This window comes from Protopterus annectens, chromosome 2.part1, assembly GCF_019279795.1.
Source record: "Protopterus annectens isolate FY-2018-M chromosome 2.part1, PAN1.0, whole genome shotgun sequence".
NCBI classification, from domain to species: domain Eukaryota; kingdom Metazoa; phylum Chordata; order Ceratodontiformes; family Protopteridae; genus Protopterus; species Protopterus annectens.
The window spans coordinates 208,767,635-208,781,059 of NC_056729.1; the positions used below are offsets into that span (position 1 = coordinate 208,767,635).

The window sequence follows — 13,425 nt, forward strand, 5'->3', positions numbered from 1 at the left end:
ATTCTAAAGTACAGTGACCTCAGAATTAGGATATTTTGTTGAGAAAAAGAGCTGGGAGATGACTTTTATGCAAACAGTGATTAGGATTCTGTTTAGGACTAAGTGTTTCACCATTTCTGCATTCATCCAGCCATTACTTAAGTATTACTGTGACTACAGTTTTGTTTCAGTGACAGCCGAGGTCATTGTGTTATAAGAATATGGTACTACGGTTATCTGCTGCCCACCTTTTTCTTCACAAAGAGTACTCAGCTACAGCCTCTGTGATAAATAAAATGTTTACCTATGAAATACAGAAGCCCAGCCATTAATATTCCAACTGGTCGATCACAAATGATTGGCAAAAAAGCTCCCTTAAATACCATTCTGCACAACATTACAACAATCTTTTTAATGGAAACAAGCTTCTCTGTATCCCCCAGATTTGTTACTTCAACCTCCTTACTTAAATATATCAACTCTACAGTCATACAGCAACAGGGAGAGGAAACACATTGTAAGAGTGAACAAAGTGCACAAACAGAGGTCTTGCAGTTGATATTTTGGAATTGTATTTGAAGATTAGTAACATCAAATAATTAGGTACAGAGAAATGGCACCTGACTAGATGGGCTTCAAAGACTTGTTGAGAAACCTAAGCAAAAGATATGCCTCAACATGGACTTGAACCCATGTCCTAAGAATACCATTACGACTCTGTAGACAATTTCAGTGCTACCCTTCTCTGCTGTTTCTTTAACACAATGGGAGGATACCTTGACTTTGTCCCTTGTAACTCAAGTCTGACTAATGGCTAAGGCATGAAATGGTGCCTGTGTTGGTGAGGAGAGAGAAATGGCAATGTTCTACCTGCTTCGTACTTCTTAGGGAGATGGTGTGTGTGCTTGCAGTGTGACGGAGGATTAATGGAGACAGACGATCAAAGCATGAGACAAAGAGTATTGTGGGGGGAGGCAGCTTGGGGGACATGTCACTAAATAGCTGGGGATTGTTTTCCATGTCACGGCATTGCAAGGCCCTCTGGTGATGTCAGTCTAGCTTGTTAGGCTGGCAATGGCTTACATGAAGAGCACCGCTGTGAGCAAGTTATGTGAGGCTGTACCTAATCTGACTACTTTCCACGTCAGCTATATGCTGCAACCACTTCCTCTTCCCACCCTGCTAAATTGACTCCACTTGAGGGTAGAACCTTGATATGGGGGATTCAGCCTCATCTCCTTTTCATTCATCTCAGGCAGCCCAGAAGGAATGTGGTAGGGTGAGTGAGGGAGGGGGAAAATGCAGCAATGCCTTGCAGCTTATGGTCAGGCTATAATGCCAGAGGACCCAAGAATATGTTACCCTTATCAGTGTACATTATCTGGCAGGATACATAGCTTTTATAAGAAGAACTAGAAAGACCAAGTAGAAAGTATGTGAACAACCCCGGGATGTATAAATGTGGGAGATGTAACTTTTGTAAGTACATCAAGGTTGGTAGAAATGTTTATGTTAATAAACAGAAGTTTTTTGTCCAGGGTAAGTTTAATTGTGAAACCAGGAGAGTGATCTATCTGGCTAAATGTAAAAATTGTGAAAGTTTTTATGTAGGGAAGACCAAAAGACAGGTCAAACAACGAAATTACGAGCATTTATATAATATTGAAAAACAAAACCCTACAAATGCCCTGGCCAGACACATTTCTAGCAAAACAGGGCACAATTTTTCTTTTTCAGTGTTGGAACAAGTTTCTAAGGACACTTACTGGTCACGTATGTTGGAAGAAAAATAGCTTATTGGTAGTTGCAATTGAATGTTTTTGCATTCCCTGGCTTGAATGAATAGTGTAGTGTGAAATGTTTATTGAAACTAAAATCTTTGGAAAGATGATTTTTTTTTATAAACACATATATTTATAGCTATTTTATTTTCACATTGCAGTAAGGAATAATAATTTCTTTGAACATATTTGTGTATATACATATATATATATATATATATATATATATATATATTTTTTTTTTTTTTTTTTAACAGATATTTGGGAAGAAAGGATGTGATGTCATTTTTAAGGATATTTAATTAATGTAATTTCTTAATTGATTTGTCTGATGAAGTTCGCACATTGAGAGTGGACAAAAGTGCTAACTTATTGATTAAATCTTTTTGGAGCCTTCAGTTTCTGCCTTTCTTTTTTGGATCTTCTGATTAAAGTAAAATGATGGAACTATATGCTGCAAACCAAGTTTTAGTTCTTACAACCTCCATGTCAATAAGACAAGATAATTATTATCATTTTAATTTAATTTCTAATATATTCACTGAGTCACCATGCTTCCCAGGAAACACCTCTAGAACATTTCTTAAAACAAATAAATGCTTAAACAATTTTACAAGGATGAAAACAGTATATAATTGCGTACATGTTGAACAAGTTAAAATTCTTAGAGATCACATTAGTTTCATAGATTGTGGCCATGAAGAAGCCAGCTGACATAACTGATGTATTTGTTTTTGGTGGGGGCTGTCTTCACTTTGTTTATCTACATCATTTAACCACTTGAGCATCAAACTGAAACGGTGTTGAAAACTGTGGTAGAGGGTCTTCCTTTAAGCAAAGATTAACTACCTTTTACTTTTGATTTCACAGGCATATGAAATATATTGTGATGACCTGGTACAAAAAACGCAGGCATTCAGACAGTCGAGTTTGCTGGATGGTGTCCAGATATAAACATTTTCTGCCCTGAGCTTAAATTAATAATTAAACAAGTGTTCTACACACATGGTTTTAAACAGCATTACAAATGTGTGAATTTGCAATTCAGAAGTGCATCCACCCATTTCAGAAACAGTTGGAAATGCTTAATATGTAACTTGTTACTATGTACATCTGATGAACTGACTTGCGGCATCAAGAAATAAATTACTGTCATGTTATTAAGCCCTATGCATGTTCTCTGGTTTCTAGGCAGAATTTTATTATGAGACAAATCGATCGAATTACAATAAGCTGTTCTGAAATAACCAAGTCATAATTATATTTGCAATTATGTTAAAGACTGTTCTTTTTCATGCAAAAATGTTTTATTTCTTAGTAGATTTTTACTATCTCATTGCAACAATCAGCTTTCAAAGAAATTGTTACTACCATTTCTACACAAAAGTGAAATGGGGGGGGGCATTACTTGTTATTATTCCTGTTTAGCTGGACACATGACTTGCTTGTAACTTTCTTTCCATTCCACTAACTACCTTGATTATAGCAAGCTCAGATGCTCATAAGCCTAGTACTTATTATACAGCAGGAACTTCTTATTGTAACATTTGTTAATGTCTGTTATGTACTTCACAGATAAAGATTCTAGTGTCTACTGATGTACTACATTCTTCATCTGTAAATATGTTGTAAGTAATTTCTATTTAAATTGTTAATCGCTATGTAATCCAATGTAACTACTGTCTATTTAACTGTGGAGCTTTTCTCCCCAGGCCTCCACTGAAAATGGACCTACGTCCAGTCGGACACTCCCGGTCAACAAATGTAAATAAATAAATAAATAAATTGTAATGAAACTGCTACATTCTTTTGAGTATTACATTAGTCCAGAAGGAAGGTGTATATGATGTGCAAGACAGCATGTCTGAATCTTACTCCTAGGATTTGTTTCTTTCCCAAATAATCGTTTGTGGCTCAATGGCATGCTTTAAAGCAGTGCACATACAACAAAAGTACTTTCAGTCAAATGAATATTCAGGCTCACAGTAGTTAATATTAAGGTTCATAGCACTTCCCATATGAAACAGCTTTGGGATCAGACTAAAAAAATAACATTTGCTACATACAACAAGTTAAAACATTTATGTCTTCTTGTTCAGCTGGGTTTCTCGGGTTCACTTTAGCAATAACAAGCAATAACTCATAGTTGTGACATCCTGTTTATGAAGCAGGACTGTCTGGCCTTACCTAATGTACTTTCTCAAGAAACAGAATTAAAACTAAAGAAGTGCAGACAGCAGATGAACACTTTAGTACTAGCCGCACAACAAGCATTTCACCTTGGGAAAGACAAACTGCTTATTAAAACTTCACTTTTTTGCTGCTTCAGAAATTATTGGGAGAAGGACACCACCGTAACTCAGATGGGCTTTTCAAAGTAAACAACTTGCATTAGAAAATGTTTTTATATCTTGCACAAAAGTTATATTGTTTTATGTGAAAAGCAATGAGGCACCTTGACGGCAGTACTCATACCAGAGCATCCCAAACTATGTGGTTGTGCATACTTACAGCAACATACTATAAGGTGCTCGCTATGGTTTTTTTGAGTTATTGCATACATGCATCTTTAGAACTTTATCATTCCAGCTATTTCAGTCTTTGGGGATGAATTCTGGGAGTTTTGTTATACAGTTTTTTAAAACACCTTGAAAATTCATGTGACTTCAATTACTTATTTTTAAAATTATAAGTAGACTGGTCTAGGAACACTTTCAGTTATGACCCTGGCCAGAAGGAAATAAGAAATACAGAAATAATGCATGTTGCCCTTCTGCTTCATTATTTCCTGCTACTCACCATAGCTGGGACTGCCAGTCTCTACTACTACCCCCATACTATCTCAGTTCTACAGCTGGGGCTGGCACAGGACCTAAGGGTACCCTGAGAGGTCATGTTGTTGACTGCTTCACTGGGGTATTTTTTCATTTATGACCTACTCCTTAGTACCTCTACATGCCTCTCCACAGCCCCCCCCCCCCCAGAATGGGTACACACATCTCTCTGTACCTCAGGTGCCAGAGCTACTCATCAAAAATAGCTTAACTGGGCTATAGTCAGGGCTTTAACCCTCTATGATACAGTGCTGGCTCATGAAACTTATACACTAATCTTACTAATAGGATGCATACATTGTGAAAACAGACAGTAAGCTCAGGAGGTGATAAAACCCATTTCACATAAACACATGCAGCATGTAAAGTAGATATATACTGTCCTACCAAGTGAACTAAATGTCTCCTGGTAGAAAAGTGAAAAGGTGTTAAAAACAGGAAACAGAAAATGTTTACATGAAGTCTTGAATGCAAGACAATTGTATGCCTCAAAGTTTTGAATTATGGAAAAGAATATGGAATTTGCTAACATTCCCTTGTACAAGCCCCTTTTTTTGCTTGGCTTCATTGATGGCTGAAACAATTACATTTGTGTACACATTCAAGAATGCTTGAAGTTTTAATGATCTCTTACCTTCTGGACTGTCAGAGTCAGGAACCCCATCTTCAGTAAGCTGCCCATTTAAAATACTATGGCTGGGGTTTTCTAATTGATCCGTGTCCATTTCTGCCATTTCAGTTGTCTGTGGAGTATTGGGTGGAGTGAGCAAGCAGGACGGGTCTAGTGCCAGTCGTTTGTGTACTGCTGTGTCATGTCCACCATGGAGATTGTTCTGAAGTTCCAGATTCTTCAGTTTCTGAGTGAGAATAGCTTCACTAAAGTCAGACTGCCGTGAAGACACTGGACTGATACCTGAGCTGCTGCCATTCTGTTCTGTTGGCCTAAAATGTTGAGTTATTCTGCTAAAGTTCCTTCTCTTAATAGAGGGGGGCTTCTTAGAATCCTCTTTTGGCTCTGTACTGAGATCTTGTTCCTTACATGAAAATGTGACTTCCTAAAAAATGCAAAGAAATCAAATCTAAATGGAATGTACATATCTGCTCTACTTTTAATAGCATGCACTGTATTTTAAATAAAATGAAAACTTAACTGGATCAAAACAGTAACCATAATATGTATACAAATACAAACATTGTAAGTTTTGTTTTTTATTTTGTTTTCTTTTGCAGCTACTCCAGTGACCAACAATATTTTCATGTTGTATGTTCCCCTAGAAGGTGAAGGTCCTATATCCCTTTATTTCTCCTTGCATGAGGGACAAGCAACAGAAAGCAATTTTGTTATCCATGTTGGAGACATTTTTTTTTATTTCTGTACTGAAGTTTTAACTCCTGCAGTACAATGTCAATAATACTGAACACACTTTGGCATGCAGTGGACACCAACAAGGGAGTACCACTCATTTCTTCAAGTGATGTAATCCCTCAGGATACCCTGCTCCCTTTGAAGCTAGCAGCCCCATGAGGTCTCCAATGATAAACTAAACTATGCAGGAGAAACAATATTCCTAAAAGCAAGTCTGTATATAAAAACACCAAAAGTATGGCTTGAAAAATGCATGAAGAACCAGCCAACACCAGTAACCACTGTGCACGTCATGAATAAGAAACAGTTAAGCATACATCTGTTGTAATCTTGTTGTTTAAAGTGTAAAGAGATGAAAGCAGTAGAGTTCATAGGTTTTTCATCCATTTTTACAGCCTTGCTTTTGGTGAAATTCTACAGTGATGACAGGAGCTACATTATACTGTTTATCTAAAAAGTGGGCATTACCAAATACATCTATAAAATTTGTAAAGATTAAAAAATGCATCTGTCATTTACAGTAATGTCCAAAGTCTACCATTTTACAAAACTGCACATACTATTTCACCAGAGGCTAACACTGACTCTGTGTTCCTGTAACCATACATTTATTACTAAATGCTTAAGTAAGTTGTGCTGTCGAAGGCTAACCCTAATTCCTGTTGTTCATGTAAAGAGGAAACACAATGTAGGAAAATGAGATCAATGTTACATTAGTGAAGACAACTTAGTTTAAATGAACAACAAACATTTTTTCAAGTTTTGTTATGTGAAGTACATTTTTGCACTTGGTTACTGCATTTTATATACATTTTACTTTACTGTCTTAGCTTAAACAATACAATTACAGAAATTCTTCATTGAAAAAGATATCAAGTTTAGTGCAAATCATACTAAAGGTAATTTTTATCCGACTATACATTCATGTTAACACTATAGAAAAACAGAACAATTTAGCAAATACATATTTGTATGTAAAACATTATCAGGAGAAAAAAACAATGCTCTATTTATCAGGAGAAAATAGAATGGTCTAATAGCAATACTGTGGGCATGTGCCAGATAAAAAGTATCACAAGTACTGATTCATTCTTCCAGATATCCCAAATCATGCACTGAGACACAGATCAACATTTAAATCAGTGAATTATGCATGAAATTTACATCCCAATTGCACACACAAATGACATACATTTGCAATCTGAGGGACTGCCACAACTCTGTGTTGTCTTGTTTCCTTGTGGGCATTTTGCAAGCATAAATACATATGTGACCTGGGAGTCAGCTCTAGAAGTGGATCACTGAAATAATACTTACTTTACCTGCTTACCCCCCAGAGTTTCTCCTTCAGCCCTGCTGTAGTGGTTTTCACTCAGTAATACTCATTACATCATATTTCTCAATAACAGCGATACATTTCTGCTGGCTTACAACTTCTTACTTTATTTAGAATCAGGCTTATGGAGATTTCTACTCAAAATTCACACATAAGGTCTATTAGAGCACTGAAATTCTCTGCAGGTTTCACAGATAGAGATTTTAGGGACTGCAATGAAATAGCCCCACTAAGCCCAGCTCTTCACTTAAGAGGTAAGCTGTTCCTTAAGCTGGCAGGATACTCAGATGGGTTGGAGACTGCCTGATGAGTAAAGGCATCACATTTTTAGGTTTCTGACTGCTTGTAATGCCAAGATGGAGGTTGTCTGTGATTGTGGTCCAGCCCTTTGATGCAATAAAAAGATGGCAGGGGCAGATTGCACTTTAGAGGCTTCTGTCTGAGGCTCACTGGGTGATTTTGAAATCAGTCACTGATCTAAATGATCTAAATGGTGACCATCTGACAGAACTGGAAAATTATAAACAACTTTATAATACACAGATATTGAACCTACTGAGTGATAGAGGCACTTATGAATGTATATCAGTGTTGACAGTTAAAGCTATTACTGATAAAGTGTCATTTTTAGTTTTTGATCTATTAATAACTGATATGGTATCTGAACCACTGTTTGATTATTTCACAGTTGAACATCCAGTGATTCCCATAATATATGGTTTGCCTAAGGTTCATAAAGATCTCCATATTCCACCAATGCATCCGATAGTCTCGAGCAGAGGTTGGTCAAAGGAACCTCTGTCAATTTTTGTGGAAAAGAATTTGCACCCCGTTCTAGAAGAATGTGGAACAGTCTTAAAAGACACTAAAACATTCTTGCAATTATTGCAAGAGAAATGGAAACCAGAGTATGCAGACTGTTTTTTTGTCACCTTAGACATAGAGTCTTTATTTACTGTTATTCATAACCGATGGGGAATTGATAATGTTAGTGAATTACTACATGTCAAGGGTATGTGAAGAGACAAGATACGCTTGATTGGTGGTTTACTAGACATTATTTTCAGTAATAATGTTTTCATGTTTGGGGATGACTTTTACATCCAAAAGGTTGGTGTGGTGATGGGCGCAGCTTGTGCCAACAGCTACGCCAACCTTTCACTTGGACAATGGGAAACAGTGCATATATTTTCAAATATGGTGTTTGCAGACTCAGCAATTTGGTATACAAGATTTGTGGACGATGTTTTTATGTTATGGCAAGGGACTGAACAATTGTTACAAGATTGTATTAGTTATCTAAATACGCCCACAGATTTTTTTTAAATTTACATATATTTACAGCGCACAAAAAATAGAGTTTTTGGATGTGATGTTTGTAAACATTCTCTGACCAATATTAGGACTAGCTTGTACAGGAAACCAGTCAGGAAAAATAGGGTGGCCTAATGGTTATGGTGTTTGCCTTACAAACACAAGGTGCAGGGTTTGAGTCAAACAAGGGATAATTGGCTAGGCTTAAAATGACTCGCAAGGGCAGTTAGCCTAGTATTAAGCTATGAACCTATGAACCTATGCTACATAGTAGGAGTATGCACCCCAATCACTGCAAATGCAACATAATAACTGGACAAGTGTTGAGACTAATGAGATTCCATAATGATGACTTGGAATTAGAGTCAGCTCTGGCATCTCTGAAATTAGATTTAATAGAAAGAGGTTATAAAGGTAAGGACATTGATAAATGTATTAAAGAAGCAGGGCGACCAGGTCTAAACCGTATTTTAATGGGAATCCAATAGGTGAGAACCCCATGTCCATGAGTGAGAGGAAAGGTCGTGATAACATTTGCCCAAGGATGACTTTGACATATGCAAGTAATATAAATATTGTATGTGATGTTATTAACAGGAACTGGGATATACTCTCAACAGTGGAAGGGTGTAGAAGGTGAAAAACTCACGTTCAGTTTTAGGAACAACAAAACACTGAAGGGTCACCTTTGCTATAAATCCAGTTTGCCTAAGGTTATTGATAAATCTGTCAGAGCAGGTACGTACACCTGTAGGAATTGTAGTGCCTGTATCTTTATACATGCAGGCACACACTTCACATATCCAGTATTAGGGTTTAAGGTAGAGTGTTCATACTATGCCAATTGGAGAACAAAGGATATGGTGTACTTCAGTTACTGTGTTAAGTGTTTTTCATACTACATTGGCAAAACTAATAGACAGGATACTGGAACATGTCCGAGATATAAAAAATATGAAAGAAAATGCATGTAAAGAACAAAGGTAGGGAACACACTTTTAAGTTCTTGGATATGGAATTGGTTGCAGATAGGAAAAGAGGAGGTGATATGAAAAATATTACTGAAGCCGCATAACAGAGATGGATAATGTTACTGTGTGCAGATAAAGTGCCAAGTTTAAATAGTATGGTTTCCATCAAACCTTTCCTTAAAGCTAGACAGCTCAAGCATTAGCATATGTATTAAGGTAAATCATGTGCTATCTTTTTAAATGTTTTAATTGATGCATTAATTGATGTATTTAATGATGGAAGGGAGGGGTATTTAAAGAGTTTGTTTTATCATTTAATTGTTTTTAGTCTGATGAAGAGGTGGACCCTCGAAAGCGCTTACTATTTTCATTAAATTGGATATTGTCTTTGGATTGTCTGCTGTGTTGCTTCCAGTGTTTTTCTACTATTAGAACTGGGAAATTGCCTTTAAGATGTCTGCCTTACAATTCACATCATTAGTCCCCAAGATGGCAGCTAGGTCCTATATTTACAGTATTTTTTGGATTCCCACCAATATTTTCACTTCATTATGCTAGCCCGGAAACTCCAGCACCTGTCTGCTCCAAGTCTAGCAGTTGCCCCCCCCCCCCAGACTTTAATCCAGTGTTGCTAGGACCAATGACAGAACTAAGCATTCAGGAGCTCAGCATGTCAATACATTTGTCTGCGGGGGTGGATATTTGCTTATGACCTAACCATTTTTCCCTTTCTTTGGGCAACTACTCGTATTGCTGGGGGGCAGGTATGCAGTTGACTGGAGACATGTGGCATATCTCTCCACCTCAGCAACAGCTCAGCCATGACTCTACTCTATACCCCTCTTTTAGCCGTGCCTGCTAGTATGTCTTACCCAGCCTCCACTAAGAATGGACATAGTAGGCAACCATAGATCCACTGTCCCAGCCTGGGATGGTAATGCCCATCCCTCCCTGCTGTTCCATCAGTCACCCGAGCATCTACTGGGTTATAGTCAGAGTCTTATCCCTGTATGCCACCAGATCAGCATCTTTACAGCATTTTTGATGTCAGTCATTCATCAATTTTTTCTTCTCACTTAGCAAAGATTTTTCTTGGGGTGTAATTTGAGTGTTTGTGATGCCAACGGCCACACACTTTAGGCACATACTCTAGAGTGGTATATAATGCTGTAGTCCAAGCTTTCTAAGGATAAATGCATCTGGGGTGGCTCAGGGGACAATGGCTAAGTGGGTTGCCTGAAGCCAGAGTTTCTGTCTGATGTGCACATTCCATAAAGTGGGATGGACCAGAAATGAGCTACAACTGCTATGTACAGGTCTACTAGAGCCAAAATAGTCATCACCAAGAAGAAGAAAAGTCAGGACTGTCTAACTAAGCCAGTGTTAGACTAGAGTACAACTGAGCTGTTTGTAAACAGTTTTGATGAAAAAGACTTAATGATTTGAAGGGGTGCCCATGACTAAATGACTGCCATCAGCTTTACCCTATGGATATCTTGAATGTTTAACAAAAATAGGGTCTCTGCGTGGCTGCTATGTTCTTGGGACACTCTGGAGAAGGCAATCAGCACAGGCTCACATTTTTCTAACTTTTTCAGACAGACATGAGTGGGTAACTGTAAATCCCCCTTTTGGAGATCAGCTTAGCTACATGCCAAAAATACATATTTGTTTTTGTATCACCTACTTAGAAGTAGAACTTAATAAAAAGGCCCAAAATGGTTGGGCTGTTTTGTGATTAATGCAAGGTGGATTTTGATTTCCTAATCTAAGTGCAGTTTTTGTGAGTTATTCCTTTTCTGGAAGTGATGTACTGTGCATGGGAAAAAATGTTTTTTTATAAAACTCTAAATAAAATCATTTGCCAGTTAAGAAATGTTGTTATCCATTTTCATTTTCCACCATACTCTGCCATTTATCCTAACTCTTTTAAGGCTATGCAGTTCATTATCCTCTCTGTAATTAAAACTGAGCTCTCCAAGTCAATGCATCAGTGTCAATCAATATTGCTCTGCTATGGATGTTCTCTTTTTTGGTCAGTGATAGTTGTTCTGATTAGAACAACAGAGAGAAATGCTGTGCAGGAAAGCATAAATTACATTTTTCCATACTGTCAAACTGGCATAATTTGCATATCTTATGCACCTGTCAGCAAATTTAGAGCAGTGGGATTACTGAAAACTTCAGTCTCTCTCAATACACACAGACATATCCATTCTGTAAGCACATCTGTTGGGCTCGGTCTACTAAACATGTTCATACAAACATCACATAAATGCAATCTGAAGGAGCATGTTAAAGGAGAAAAATGACTTTGCTTGTATAAAGTAGTCAACTCTCCTAATTTGTACACTGCAATAAAAATATACAAGCAAATAAAATAAAAAAAGAAATTAAATGGAGCGTCACAGTTTAGTAAACTAAATATATTCTATGTTTTCTTTAAATATCACTGAAAACTATGATTGATAAAATCCTGACTGCACTATGACATTGAGAAAACAATAATGTTGTAGGAAACTCCCATTACATTAAACTTGATATACTGTACTCCTTACAATTCTCCCTATGCTATTAGAGAGCTTTGTGCTGAACAATACATAGTAATCACCACAGAACTGCATCTGAAAACTAGTGGTAGTTTTAAAAGCTGTACCCCACATTGCGTTGCTACATCATCAACAACAAAAACAAAAGAGTAACAGAGCAAAGTGTATCACAGCTTTCAAAGCTATTGATTGATTACAGGTATACTTTGCTTCTGACCACCATTTGTCTGGTAGTGCAAGCTGTTACAGCTCTTGGAATTGTTACTTCATTGCACCACATTTTTTTACAATGGAAGTATATAATTGTAATCAATACCATCTCTGTATCACAAAGGAGTAGCATAAAAGGTACACAGCGTATCATCACCATGATCATCAGAGGCGTAACTGTTGTTTGTCAGCTTGGCTTAAAATACATGCTGGTGGACAACTGGCACATGATACAGGTGAGGAAGCTCAGGAGTTTGTGGGAAGCACTGAATATCAGAACAGTTATTCTTCTGATTTCATCAGCTATTTTGACTACCAAAGACTGAAACACACTGCAGGAAGGTTCAGATCCCTCCTACACAGGCCAGCAAATACATGGTCAGAGATACTTGCTACTTATTTTAATGATCTCATCTGCATAAGGAGTACAAATTTCACTTGTCTTTGGACTCCTCAACTGGGATAAACTTCAGTGAAATGATGATAGTGACACTGATAATCATACTGGTGTAGTGTTATAATAGATTTCTAAATGCTGCCACTTCCCTGTTTCTTAATTTTTCAAGTACCTAAGACTACTGTTATAACAATTTATATCATGCAGGTGGAATCACTCAACTAGCATAGTTTTAACTTACTCATTTTCAAACTAAATGATTAGTACTAACTGTGAATTATATCTGAAAATACTGAAAAATTGACACCAGAAACTTAAATAAATAAATTTATCAAAACATACACAGTTAAAAACATGTAATACAACTATATTCAGAATTGGTGACAGCTCAGCATTTCTTCAGATCAAGCCAGGTCCTTGGTAAATGCAATGCTTAAAAACCCTAACGTGCAATGAAACCAGAACTACTAGCTGTACTGAGTTAATATCTTAAAGACATATTTCTTAAAACAGCCAGAAAACTAATATTGTCATTCATTTATAGGAAACTGTCGATGTAATTCCTAACTTTCTAGCTTAGTGTTAACATCACCACATCTTAACAGGTTCTTTTTTATCCAAACATGAAATAAAAAAGCCTATAATGTCAGTATAGTTCTTAGAATGCTTACACAATGCATTCTGAGTT

The 13,425-nt window shown here is 37.0% G+C and overlaps 1 protein-coding gene across 3 annotated transcripts in view; it reads right to left on the reverse strand.

The window, feature by feature from the left end:
- Positions 1 to 13,425, reverse strand: part of LOC122794000 (ras-associating and dilute domain-containing protein-like) — an 867,060-nt gene that overhangs the window by 165,406 nt on the left and 688,229 nt on the right. For all 3 annotated transcript variants that reach the window (XM_044062093.1, XM_044062094.1, XM_044062095.1), the window contains one exon: positions 5,229 to 5,649. In XM_044062093.1, coding sequence (XP_043918028.1) covers positions 5,229 to 5,649 — 421 coding nt within the window. The remainder of the gene's footprint in view (positions 1 to 5,228; positions 5,650 to 13,425) is intronic.